Source organism: Dermacentor variabilis, chromosome 9, assembly GCF_050947875.1.
Source record: "Dermacentor variabilis isolate Ectoservices chromosome 9, ASM5094787v1, whole genome shotgun sequence".
NCBI lineage: Eukaryota > Metazoa > Arthropoda > Arachnida > Ixodida > Ixodidae > Dermacentor > Dermacentor variabilis.
Window position 1 is genome coordinate 147,790,564 of NC_134576.1, and position 13,405 is coordinate 147,803,968.

Consider the following 13,405-nt stretch of genomic DNA (forward strand, 5'->3'; position numbering starts at 1 on the left):
ATTACCCTTGACAGCTGATGTACGTTGTCAAAGGCTTAGACCAACATTTCGTGGTAGCGGAGTCGGTACTGTGTTGAGGGACTGTGGCCGTACACACTGGCGCCTCTGATGCCCTGCCTGCTTAAATTCGCAAAGGAAGATAGGCACTCAGCGCCGATAAGGCGAACGTGGTCGGATTCCTTTTGCGTGACTGAGCTTATGTCACGTGGGCTTAACTATAGAGAGTTGTTAGTTGCAGGGATTAGCTTTTGAAATTTGCAAGTTTAAAAGCTTATTTAACATAGGGTATACAATTACAGAGTACACCCCTACAGTTACAAAGTGCATAGCTTGCGTTTTCTCCACGGCGACAGGAAATGTCTGCAAATGACGTTACACGGCAGCCCCGCAGCGGGCGCGTATTCTCGTGCGGAAACGCTTCCCACACGCATCCGTCACTGATGAGAGCGCGTGACCTGTGGAACCCCCGCATCACGAGGCTTTCAGCGCGCAGCTGCGGCTGTCGTCCATGCGACAACGCGAAGCAGCTATCGCTCTGGCAGAGGTGATTCACGCGCCACGGGACTCATCGACGCGTGCAGGAGAGGACGCCGCTAGAGTTACTGTATATGCTACCGTAACTCTAGACGCCGCGACGTGAGGGGGCAAAGCACGTGGGGCACACACCACGCAGTGCATTTGTGGCGCAGCCTGCTAACGCGTGCTGTCCTTGAGAAACCCTTGGGGCCTGGGTCCGTTCCCTTCTCGCTGCGGGAGCGACTTAAGCTACCTTTTTCCGCCACTGTAGAGCGGCACAGCCGCAGTGGCACGTGACCGGCCGCTTCACCCGAGCCGGTGTCAGAGAAGACCAGCAGAGACACACGCAGCCAGTGCTCCGAGTTGGCGCCGCAGAGTTTCTTCGAACAGCACTGCCGACCAGTTGCGCACCTACAGTGACCCATGTGACCTAGGAGCTTCGCTGAAGAGCGGCACGTACGTGCACGTTGACAAATGCTCAGTGACGGTCCACTGGCTGCCCTCGAATCCTGCGGTCTCAGCAAAGCAGCAAAGCAGGTAGGCAGGAAGGCGGTTAGATACAAACATACAAACATAGATGGATACGAACGTAGGAAGATATATAGCCCCCGGAAAGTGCGTCAAGTACCTTAAGAACGTTAACGCATTAAGAGGAAGCTTTAGCTCGGGCCCAACTCCGACGCGGCCTTTTCAAATACATGTAAAACACGGAAACGTTTTCCTGATATAACCCCTGGACCGCTTTTAATGAAATTTGCTGAATTTGAGAGAGAAAGTTACATTGTAGTCTTTGTTGGAAGCGCAATTTCGATTTGGGGCCTTAGTTTTATTTAAAGATTTTTCAAAAATGTTTCAAGAGATTTCAAAATGATTTCAAAAGATTTCAGTTTTTGCCCTACTGCCAATCCCTCGCACAAGAAAACTATAACCTTATACAATAGGGCAAATTATGATGGCATAAATAACGAACTTTGCACCTTTTTACCGACATGTGAGGTCAATTTTTACCATTGTTCCGTTCAGGAAAACTGGCTCACTTTTAAGCAGGAACTAACCGAGCTAATACACATGTTCATCCCTAAAGCTACTATCCGTGTAAACAGCCAAAACCGTGGTTTAACATAATTTTTCACCACCTAGATAACAAGAAAAAAACGTTTATTCCGGAATAACTCAGACAAGTATTGTGCAGCTGAAAAAGCTTATCTCACAGGAATCCGTAACGCCAAATTCACTTTCTTTAACAACGATTTGCCTAATATGTTAACTAATAACCCCCGCAAGTTTTGGCAGATAATTAACCCCCAAGCAGTAGCGTCTACCACTCTTACTAACGATTCTGGAGAGGTTATTTCAGAAGCTGAATATGCCGATGCTTTTAACAAGGCCTTTTCATCTGTCTTTACTAGAGAAGTCGACATTTTTTTACCTATGCTTTCATGTCGTACCACGTCTTCCGTGCCCGAAGTCAGGTTTTCTGTTGACGATATCTCATCTCTCATCGAAAAGACCAAGTTGTCATTGGCATCTGGACTGTAAAGTGTTGAAAAATATAGGTCACATTGCTTCGGCTTATCTTGTCTTATTATTTTCGCAATCTCTTTCAACAGGCATCATTCCAGATGACTGGAAAGTGGGAAAGGTCGTTCCCATCTTCAAATTCGCTAACAAAAACTCCCCTCTGAACTACCGGCCAATTTCCTTGACACAGCGTACTTTGCAAACTCACGGAACACGTCATTTACTCTTACATCGTGAATTTCCTCGACTCTCACAACTTCTTTCACCATTCTCAACACGGGTTTCGTAGGGGTCTCTCTTGCGAAACCCAGCTTGCCATCTTTGTTCATGACCTTCATGCTAACCTTGATGCAAACTGACTCCTTATTTCTTGACTTCGCGAAAGCCTTTGATAAAGTACCCCACAAATGCCTAATTTTAAAATTATCCTTCTTAAACTTGTACCCGAATGTACTAAATTGGATAAAAGAATTCTTGACTAACCGTTCACAAGTAGTGTCTACAAATAACAAATTATCCAGCCCACTTCCAGTGTCATCGGGAGTGCCCCAAGGCCCTGGCCACGGCCCTCTTCTGTTCCTAATATACATTAACGACCTACCCTTGTATGTATCTTCTAATATCCGCATGTTTGCTGACGACTGCGTTATCCACCGAATCATTACTAGCCCACCTGACCACATAGTACAATGGTGTGATGACTGGCTAATGTTCCTAAACCCTACTAAATGCAAGCTCATTCGCTTCACTTGTCTTAAGATTCCCCTCCACTTCACTTATAACATAGCTAACGTCCCCGTTGAATCAGTAACCACTTATACATACCTTGGAGTTACCTTATCTAACAATATGTCTTGGAACACGCACATTGCTAAAGTCACGTCATCAGCTAACAGAACTTTGGGTTTCTTAAAATGTCATTTACGTAACGCTCCGAGAGACGTAAAACTACTTGCTTACAAATCATTAGCGAGGGCTAAGTTAGAGTATGCATCTCCCATTTGGAACCCACCCGAAGTAGGTCTCACTAATACCCTAGAATCCGTTCAAAATCGTGCTGCTATATTCATGCTTCGTATTCATATGAAATCAGTGCTTCATCCCTCAAAGCCGAGTGTAACTTATCACCTTTGTCCTGTTGCCGACACATTAACCCTCTCTCTCTTTCACAAGTTCTTTCACTCGCCACTTAATTGCGCTCCTTACATTATCCCTGCAGTTCACATATCTCATCGCACTGGTAATGCGTTACAAGTTCGCCCACGTGCCCGCGCTAAAACATGTTCTGCTTCATTTTTTTCCCAGAGCAGCAAAAAACTGGAACGGCCTTTCTCGCAACATCGCCATTAACACCTGCCCGTCAATCTTCATGCATAGCATATCAAATATAACATCGCACTGATCGTTGTCAACAATATTCTGTCTCACACACACAAAAAAACACCCCTTATGTAATACCCCCTCGGGGGTGTTTAGGGAAATAAAAATGAATGAATGAATAATGTTCGAAAAAAGTAGAAGCACGAAGTTTACAAATTAATAGCTCTCCCTGAAGAACAGATATCGCGGTTCTGTAAGCGGCATCCATTATATCACTGAAAGCGGACAAATACTGCATGTTAATTTACTATTGCATGAATATGTTACGTTGTGTACAAGGGTTGTGCAAAACTTGTATTTACACATTACTCTTTTTTTTTAGATTCATGTGTAGCATATCAATTTTGTCCGCTTTAGATGTACTGTGAGATGCAATTCGCAGAACTAATTATTTTTCATTGCTGAGATACGGAGTTGCAAACTTGATAGTTTCGTTTTCTGAAAATCTGCGATTTTCGCCAATTTTTAGTAAAAAATTGACGACCTAAATAAAAAATTCGAAGCCAACAGTTACTAGATTTTCGGTTTTTCTTTTAACTGCAACGAACCTCGTCAAGTTTGGTGCAATAGTTGCCGAGAAAACGAATTCTCCTTTTACATGTATTTAGATAGGAGCATCCGAGCTAAAGCTTCCTCTTAAAAGAAAAGAAGGTTGACTATGAATTATGCCAATTCGGCGTTCCTTTTCCTATGGGTTCCCTTAGTAACGTAGCACACGGACTCGAAGGACCGCTGAGTGGCATTCAATCGGACATTAATGCTTTTGCATTCGCAAGTAAAAAATCCGAGGTGTCCTCGAATTATTGGGGAAAAGTCAGCTTTGAAGGCGTGTGTCACATACGTGCGGATAACTTGGAAACGTTGTCGAGGGTAGCATACGTGGATGCTGACTATTTTGTGTAGTACGAGAAGTGTTAAGGCCTTATGCAAAAGAAAAAAAAAAAAGACGTGAGCATAAGTTTAAAACAGGGTATAATAGAACGACTACAACCTAGAAGTTGGTGCGTATTCGCATTTCTTTCTTTATTATTGCGATGCCAATTACACGGGCACCCCTGGCCATGTCCCGGCGCAATCAGAGTGAGTGACCCGCTCGACGTATACGCCCCGGGTTCGGCGAGGGCAAGCGTGGCGACGGTGAGTTTCCACTCCGAAGCCCCTTTGATGCGCGTCGTTTTTCCGCGCGCCAAGTGTTGGAGATCACGTGATCGATCGCGCGCTAAGGCAGTCGCGGTCTGGCCAGCGCCTCCTGCCTAGGAGGCGTTGGTTTGTGGCTAGACAGGGGGGCGCCGGCGCGCGCCCCGTTTCCCCCGGACGTGGTTGTCCGCGCGGATGAGCGCATGCGTGGTTGGAGTGCTTCGCAATCTAATGGTGAATTCCAGTGGCAGATTCAGAGCATTTCCGGTAGTAGTTTATCGGCTTCTTGCGGAGCTAGCCTATTCCATTGGGAGAGTGCCCCCCTTGTATCTTTCATTGGCGAATCGGGATCAGCTCCGCCGCTGGATCCACTTCACGGAACAGCGCTCTCCGCAAAGATTGACGGAGTCGACCGCAAGTCGCGTGACGTCATGCCACCCACAGCCAGCGTACCGCTATGGCGCGCGCAACCGTGAGCGCGAATCGCGGCCTCTCGGAAGCAATGAGTGGTGCTTTGCATCGTGAGCTTGCGCTTTTACTGCTTGCCGAGAGCGATGATTCATCTAGCTCAAGTTCCGAATCGACCAGCGGGGACTCAAGCGATGAAGAAGCTTCGGAAGCTAGTGTGTTCAAGCAAGCTTTCGACATCATGTTTCGGCCGCCGGTCAAGAGACCGAAAGTTGCGCGTTTCGCCGACGCCGTCATCGTTCGCCTGTATTCGAATGAAGAAGTAACAACGGCTCCTTTTCCGAAGTTTTCATTTCGACAGCCTTTACAGTAGTTGATGAAATGCAGTTACGAAGGCACTTCAGGCTGTCTCGATGTGTCGCCACCGAGCTAATCCCGGGCTTCGCTGCGTCTCCGATGTTTCCGACACGCAGTCACGGCGGACGAGAGAAGCAGACTTGCAAGCTGTGCGACTTCCATTAGATCGCAGGAGACTAATGCCCCAACCACTGGCACGCGCCGAAAGCTTCGGCGCGCGCTGGCAAGCGAACGCGTCGCTTCGCTTCGGCTGGAGGGAAAGGGCGCGCAACCACTGGAGACAAGCTCCGACGCGCGCCGAAGCTCGCTCCTCGGCTGCGGCGCACTGTTGCTGGACTATTCCGTCTTCATCCGTCAAAGTCCGGCCTAAAACAGCCTGCTGTAAACTAAGCTTGAAACAATAAGGTTGTGATCTGTATGTGCTTTTAGATACAAAAAACACGTTTGCATAATGAATATACACCTGCCGCAACAGTTCGTTTTTATTTTTGAAGTAACAATAGTGTACAAAATATCGACATCAGCGCTCGCGCGTCGTCTGTATGCAAGATGGCTTTGCAAACACCTGCACGACGATGCCATATATCAAAAACTGTTGTACCATTTCATTTTTTGGTAGCTTATTGCACAGCCAACTATGTAAAAATTAGGCGTGCAATGGTATAACTGAAAAAAAAAATCTGTGTTGGAAATATTGCCACGTAGTAGTGACGGTAAATAAATAGTGCCGGCTCAATCGCAACGATAGCGGCGAGCAATGTCGGCAATCGTAGAAAATCTCATCTGCGGGTCAAACGCGTCGGTTTGCATACGTCAGTCGTCGAAAGTTACAGCCTATTCGCTGGTGCCCGCGCGCCTTCCAGAAACTACAACACAATTCGTGTCGCGTATGCAATCAGATTAGCAAGGTTCGTCGACAACAGACAGAACCATCGATAACATTCGCGAAACTTCCGATACGTTCAGGCGCATCCTGCACCGAGCGATAACGTTTTAACATTTTTTAGCCGGTGAAATACGGTAACCGGATACAGATAAAGCATCCGTGTCAATATAATTATGCTTGTTGGTGCATGAGAGAAACGTGAAAAAGTGGCTTCTGAGAAAATCAGCAAAACAGAATTGAAACACCTGTAGCACTCACAAAAAAACAAAAAACAAAAAAAAATAGAATAGCTAAAATTTATGTAATTCGTATCTTGTCTCCCCCCAATTCTTGATTCTGCCAAATCTAGCCCATGGAGCACCTGTATTATTCTAGGTTGTTTTGATGCATCAACACCGCATCTGGAGGCCTTCACATTGAGTTTATTGCTACAAAACATTTTCACAGTGTAAGGGCCATGTTCTATTGTAACTGGTTTCCAGATATCAAGTTTGCCTTTCTTTACATTAATGAAATGACATACCGTCAGCTAATACAAGCTTGAGAATTAGAGGGTTTTAATAGGAGTCTTTCGTTGCCCTTTGCCAAGTCGTACTATTGAAGGACTTATTCGCATGTATAGGAGCAGCTCATTTGCATAGTATAAGAAATATATAAACAGGTTATTTTCACAATTTATACACTTCGTCACCACAAAAAGAAAAATTGCAGTTTATTGTTTTCAGCCTGCTATGATGTCTTGACTGAGAAAGATATATTCAATTTGTTCTGCGAGGCACACAATAATTGCTGTGGCATATTTTATTGCACAAAACTGCATACAGTAGCCAGCCATTATTAAAACTCAGAAGAAATTAATAGCACAATGCATATGATCAGGCACATAGCATATTATTGCACTTTCCTAATTCATGCCAGAACGACGACCACAGGCGTCCTTCTCTAACAAGGTCAGCATCCATCGTGCCTCCTAACCTCCCTACCTTTCATTTATCATTTTCTCTCTCTCTTCTTAATTCATGCCCTTATTTAATTGCACAAAAGCTACTGCACTAAAATAGTATACTAGTACATACTTAAAAAGCACAATTTTATACTACGATAATAATCAATCATTCAAATTTTCATTGTAGTGCCCAGGAACAGCTAGAGAGCCTTTGTACTGGTGCACTTAACGAGCTTTAAGGAATGTATAATGTCATGGACCACCTTATACAGGAACAAAAGGTGCGATTAATTAAGACTTGAATCTAGAGGTGTGAGTTGAAGTATATTTGACAAGGCTCAACTGTGGTTGCCAGAATGGCAAAAGTGGTGCTTGAAGATAGACATCATTTTGTTCTGGATGCGTTCAATGAGGTCAGAATTAGATTTGCTCATTGCACCCCCCTCCTACAGAGGCATACTCTATTAGTTGGAGGCACACAGCAGAATTTCAGAAACACAACAGGTGAGTGGAAATCATGCAATATACGGCAAGTAATTCCAAGAGCGTGAAGGGCATCTTGTGTAATTATCTATGTGAAGAGAAGCTTAGCATTTTGTCGAAGTACACACCAAGATCTTTCATTTCATCGACCCTAAGGAGTGAAGCATCACGTAGGGTGTATCAAAATTTCACATGGTGCGTTTTGTGCATATAACTTAATGCCATAGTGTTGGAAGCATTTAAGAGTAGTTATTTTTTCTGCACCAGTTTGAGAGCGAAAAAATGTCTTTTTGGAAGTCGATGCAGTGGTGAACACTGTTGACAGTCTGAAATAGTTTTTAAGTTCTCGGCACACAAAGTCATGCTGTTCATTTATTAAAATGCTCTTAGCAGTAACAGAAAGCGAGGAATCCCATATCGATTCAAACACCTGACGCACTGAAGAGGATAGATATAGGTCGGCAGTTAGTAACTGCACATCCAGCACCTGATTTGTGCATGGGCAATGCTCATGCTACCTTCCGAGTGCTAGAAGAGGTACTAGACTTTAGGGAACTATTGAAGATGCTTGTGAGAATGAGGAACAAGTATGCTTCCATATGTCTTAACCCTTTCAGACACCACTTTATCCCGTTGATTGAAAAGTTGCTTTCACCACATCTCTTGCATACTCAGAATCGTAGAAAGTGTACATCTGCAGCAAATATTAAGAATTTTCAATTGTTTAGAGAGTTTTGTCAAGTTTACAAAATTTCGACTCCATGCGAAAACTCACTACAGGAACACAAAATATGAGAACATGTACTATATCGTGTTTTGAAAAGCTTGAAAAGCACTTATCCAGCCACTTGACAATTATGCCTGGTGCACGACATTGTAAAAAACAATGAAAGAAGTGAACTCGCTACATACAACGTACTGACACAGAGTAACAACACCCAGCCGTCTACCTTCCCACTCATTTTGTTAAAACATTCTGCACGTTATTCAAAATTGCAGCACAGTTCCAATAATAAGTGTTTCAAGATGTATGAAACACATTTTAAATACCATTAATTTTATCAGTGCTTTTGCTATTGATGCACTGCTGTGCCCAATTGTGTAGACAGCGTCTCAAAGGGTTAAGCTCTGTGGAGGAAATACCATCAGCACCACAAGAAAGGGAAAGTTTAAGGCAAAGTTTAAGGCACTTCATATACTTGGAAACGAGGTTTTCATTGACTGTTAGCGTACACTGCGCCAGACTGAGAAGGAAGGTTACTTGAAGCATATTTCACACCATATAGCAAACAGAAATGTTCTGCAAAGGCATCAGCAGTGTTCGAGACAACACCACTATTTTCATGAAAAAGACGTACATCTCTGGCACTCTTTTTAGAAGGGAGAGCCCACAAAGCTCCAGAAATATTTTGAATTATGTGTCACGCTGGCTTCAACACAATCAACGTGGTCAAAGTGATGATTCTAATAATAACAATAATAATAATAACAACAATAATAATCTTAGTGGTAACTTGGCACACTAGACTAAAAAGAAGGCTGATGCCTATATGTTAGAGCATCTGATAACCAGCCATCTAGAGCAGGAATTTGCAGGATGCAGAAGACACTTCCTTCCTCTCCATGTGCACACACACTTGCTCAATAACACAGCACGGCACACACGTACACATTTCACAGGTGCACAACACACACGAGTGCCAATTCAGTCTGGTTCCAAGGAAGGAGAATCCAAATCGCCAGGGGGGTGGAGAGAAAGCTCTGCATGCTAGATATAATCATGGAGTTGTGGTGCCGGGCCATAGAGGCGCGATGAGGGCTCAGACTGTGCTGACCACCTAGTTCAGACGAACTGAAGAAATATTAGTGCTGTCCAGAGAGTCGTCAAGCACCCTGCAGTATAGACTAGTGCAATGTTGCGCTGGTATTGCAGGGTGTGCTACTTGAGGGGTTTGAGGCAATCCTCGAAGGCTGGCATGAGCTTGTGACAACCGAAAAGACGGGAGTAAAGGGTGCGTATTGTCCGGCGCTGAACAAGCTTGAGTTTGTTAGCATCGCGAGTTTGGTACGGGAACTATACTGATGAGCAGTACTCAAGTCGTGACAGAATGATAGAAGTGTAGAGTGCTCGGAAAACCTTAGGTCATCAGGGAAGGCAGACACACGACACAAACCCAAGAAAGGGCCGGTGCTTACATACAGTGCTGGTGACATATGTGGAAAAGTTGAGAGAACAGCTAAATACTACACCCAGAATGGGAAGGGCCCGAACAGTCTTTATAGAAGTGCCTCCAAGGAAGAAGGTTGGACGTGCAGCAGTTTCGTTGTGGCTGATACGCATGGCAGCACTTTTTACGGTGCTACTACAAAGTTTGATCCCAGTCGTTCACCTTTACGGAATGTATTTATTGTAAGCACATATGCTGTGCATCGGTTGTTGTTGTGGAAGCATTAACTTGTTAATCAAACACATTCTGCGCAGATGCATTAGTAACTTGGTTTTGAGTAGATCTTTGTCCTGACTACAATTTATAGTATCGCAGCAAGAAACATTTTAGTAGAAGCTGAAGGGATTCCAGCAGTTTAAGCATACTGACTGCACAAAACACTGACGACACCTTTTCACGTTCCCCACAATGCACTCACACCATCTACACTTTCCATAAGCAAAAAGTGAGATAAAAAATCAATTACAGTTTCATTGACTCAGTACTTGCTGCTTCTGAAGCGGGCATCGAAGCAATCGTGGTATACGCTGCTACACGCATAGGTCTTGCATGATGCAGGTCCTGCTATGCACTGCACACAGGGCACACGTTGAAAACAGATAATTTCTTTTTGCAGTGCTCAACTATAACGACACACTGACTCAAACATGACTGCATTGTCACGTATGCTTCAGTGCGTCAGTGTTCTTGATTGCTACACGAGCGATTTATGCCCAACTAGCCCAAAAGACGGACGCACTAGAAAGAAGTGAGTGAATGAGTACAGTGAACTTGTACTGAACTGGATTCACATGCCGAATAGAAGAGCGCAGTGTCAGCTGAAACAGGCGGCACGGCTGATTATGTAAGTACTTGTAATAGTTCGGCTACTAGTGTATTTCGCTTTTGGAAGTTATCTTTACCACTGGAAACAGCGCAGAGCTTCGCCGTGACACTTGAGTCAACCGACACCACACGAAACACGCCGCGGTTGACCAACCCAACTTCCACACGGTTCATTCACCACATCACACATCACACGAAGTCAGGAGTGCCATATTTTAAATCACTGCAGCACCAAACGGACCTGAAAATTCACTTCCTTCGACAGAGTTTCTTAGCTGGCCTCGTTCACTCGTCAGTTACGAACTCGATGGACCCGCTAGGACTACGCGTAACGTAAACAACATCGGCGATAGGCGAGTGTTGATTATCCAGACTTCGGAACTCGTAAACATGTTTCCATTCGTTTTGGGCACACCAAAATACACACACAACAAGCACAGACGTTGCGGTAATCGTGATTCGGTTGGCTGTTTTAGCAGACGATCGCACTGAGCCCGGCGGAACCCAGTGGGCAGGTTGGATTAGTCGGCGTCGTTCGAAGTCGCTTCGGATCCACGTCGCACTGCCACAACCCACTGTCGTCGGTCGGTCGGTCGTGTCGTTGTCGGCCTACTATTACAACACTGTCTTTTAGGAACACTGTCGCGCGCGTCGTGCGTCCAAAAAACCCGGACGATCGTTGATGCCGGAGCCTCCGCTTGGGCGGCCATTACAGGCATAGCAGCCGGAGGCTGCGCAGCCTTCGATTGGTTGACGCGTGCGACTCGTCGCAGCCTCTCATTGGTGCACGCCGGCGCAGCTTCGCCGCGCGTCGGCAAACTTCTAGCATCGGCAGTAGACATAATCGCTGCGCGACGTTCCGCTTCGCCGCGTTTCCGACCGACGCTTTGACGCATTTGACCCTTCGGCGCGCGCCGAAGCTTTCCGGCGCGTGCCAGTGGTTGGGGCATAAGACACACACACGAGCGCGCGCGCACGCACACTTAAAGAACACACTGTGACTTCCTCTGGCAGTCGGGGCTCGCCTCCCGGCTGTTGCGTGGTACCTAACAGTGTCGGTGACATACTTTCTCGTGGAAGTCACTGCACAAAAAAACTGCTATTTTTTTTTTTTTACTTAGTCGCTCTGTAATAAACCAGTTCGATTTTACTCTATACTAACATCTCCCCCTACTCTTCTACCTCCGCCCCTTCCCCGCTGCTGACTGCTGTTCAGGTGTCAGCAGAGTGCGTTAGACAGATTTACTGCGGTCAGTAGCAATTTCCTTCCCTTCTTTTTCCTTTATTTAGCTATCTGCTTCTAGGCACAAAGCTATATTTATCATTCCAGGCCTAAAACCTTCGCTTGGCGGGCCTGTACTTTGCAGAAGGCTGAAAAAAAAGAAAGTAGACGCTAGGAAGAAAAAGAAACAAAACTAGTTGACAATCAACGTCACTCAAGGTTCCGCCCATTGCAGTCTCAATCTGTCTCTAATATTAGAGCTAGTGTTGTGTTCCGCCGATGCAGCGGCGGCGTAGAGGAAGAACACCCGCCTCGGGTGCAAGAGGTCCGTGGTTCGAATCCCGGTGCCGGCAATTTTCCACCGGATTAAAAAAGAAAATAAAATCCGCGTGTTGATAAAATTGCATAAACAGGCCTGGAGTGTGGCCTGATCGCGGTGACCAGAACCGGTAACGCACTCCCTCACCAGAGCAGGATTGGCCACCCTGGCGCACTACTTGGCCACAACCTCATATGTGAACACAACAATCAAACCCAGGCCCTCAGTCCCCAGCAGCTGCGAAGCAATTGACCACGGCGGCGGTCAGACCTGCGACGCAGCAGAGGGTGCTAAGAATCCCTGGCTCCGGACAGGCCGCCATTGGGATATGAACCTGGCAACGTTTAACGCAAGAATGTTATCTAGTGAGGCGAGTCTAGCAGTGCTATTGCAGGAATTAGAGGGCAGTAAATGGGATATAATAGGGCTCAGTGAGGTTAGGAGGACAAAAGAAGCATATACAGTGCTAAAAAGCGGGCATGTACTGTGCTGCCGGGGCTTAGCGGAGAGACGAGAACTAGGAGTCGGATTCCTGATTAATAAGAATATAGCTGGCAGCATACAGGAATTCTATAGCATTAACGAGAGGGTGGCAGGTCTTGTGAAACTTAATAAGAGGTACAAAATGAAGGTTGTACAGGTCTACGCCTCTACATCCAGTCATGATGACCATGAAGACGTGGAATCGGCGATGGGTAGAGTGAAAAGAAAATACACTATACTAATGGGCGACTTTAATGCCAAGGTAGGCAAGAAGCAGGCTGGAGACAAGGCAGTGGGGGAATGTGGCATAGGCACCAGGAATAGCAGGGGAGAGTTATTAGTAGAGTTTGCGGAACAGTTTGCGCGAACCCTGGCATCATACAAGATGTAGACGTGCTCGGCAAGGTGAGCTGCAGTGACCATAGGATGGTAAGAACTCGAATTAGCCTAGACTTGAGGAGGGAACGGAAGAAACTGGTACACAAGAAGCCGATCAATGAGTTAGCGGTAAGAGGGAAAATAGAGGAATTCCAGATCAAGTTACAGAACAGGTATTCGGCTTTAACTCAGGAAGAGGACCTTAGTGTTGAAGCAATGAACAACAATCTTGTGGGCATCATTAAAGAGTGTGCAAAAGAAGCAGGTGGTAACTCCGCTAGACACGATACCAGTAAGCTATCGCAGGAGACGAAAG

At 45.7% G+C, this 13,405-nt stretch overlaps 1 protein-coding gene across 1 annotated transcript in view; it reads left to right on the top strand.

Annotated features, from left to right (window-relative positions):
• The first annotated feature begins 817 nt into the window (after positions 1–817).
• LOC142557810 (uncharacterized) overlaps positions 818–13,405 on the top strand; it is a 50,789-nt gene continuing 38,201 nt past the window's right edge. Inside the window, exon 1 of the mRNA XM_075669952.1 lies at positions 818–1,053. Coding sequence (XP_075526067.1) covers positions 991–1,053 — 63 coding nt within the window. The 5' untranslated portion in view covers positions 818–990. The remainder of the gene's footprint in view (positions 1,054–13,405) is intronic.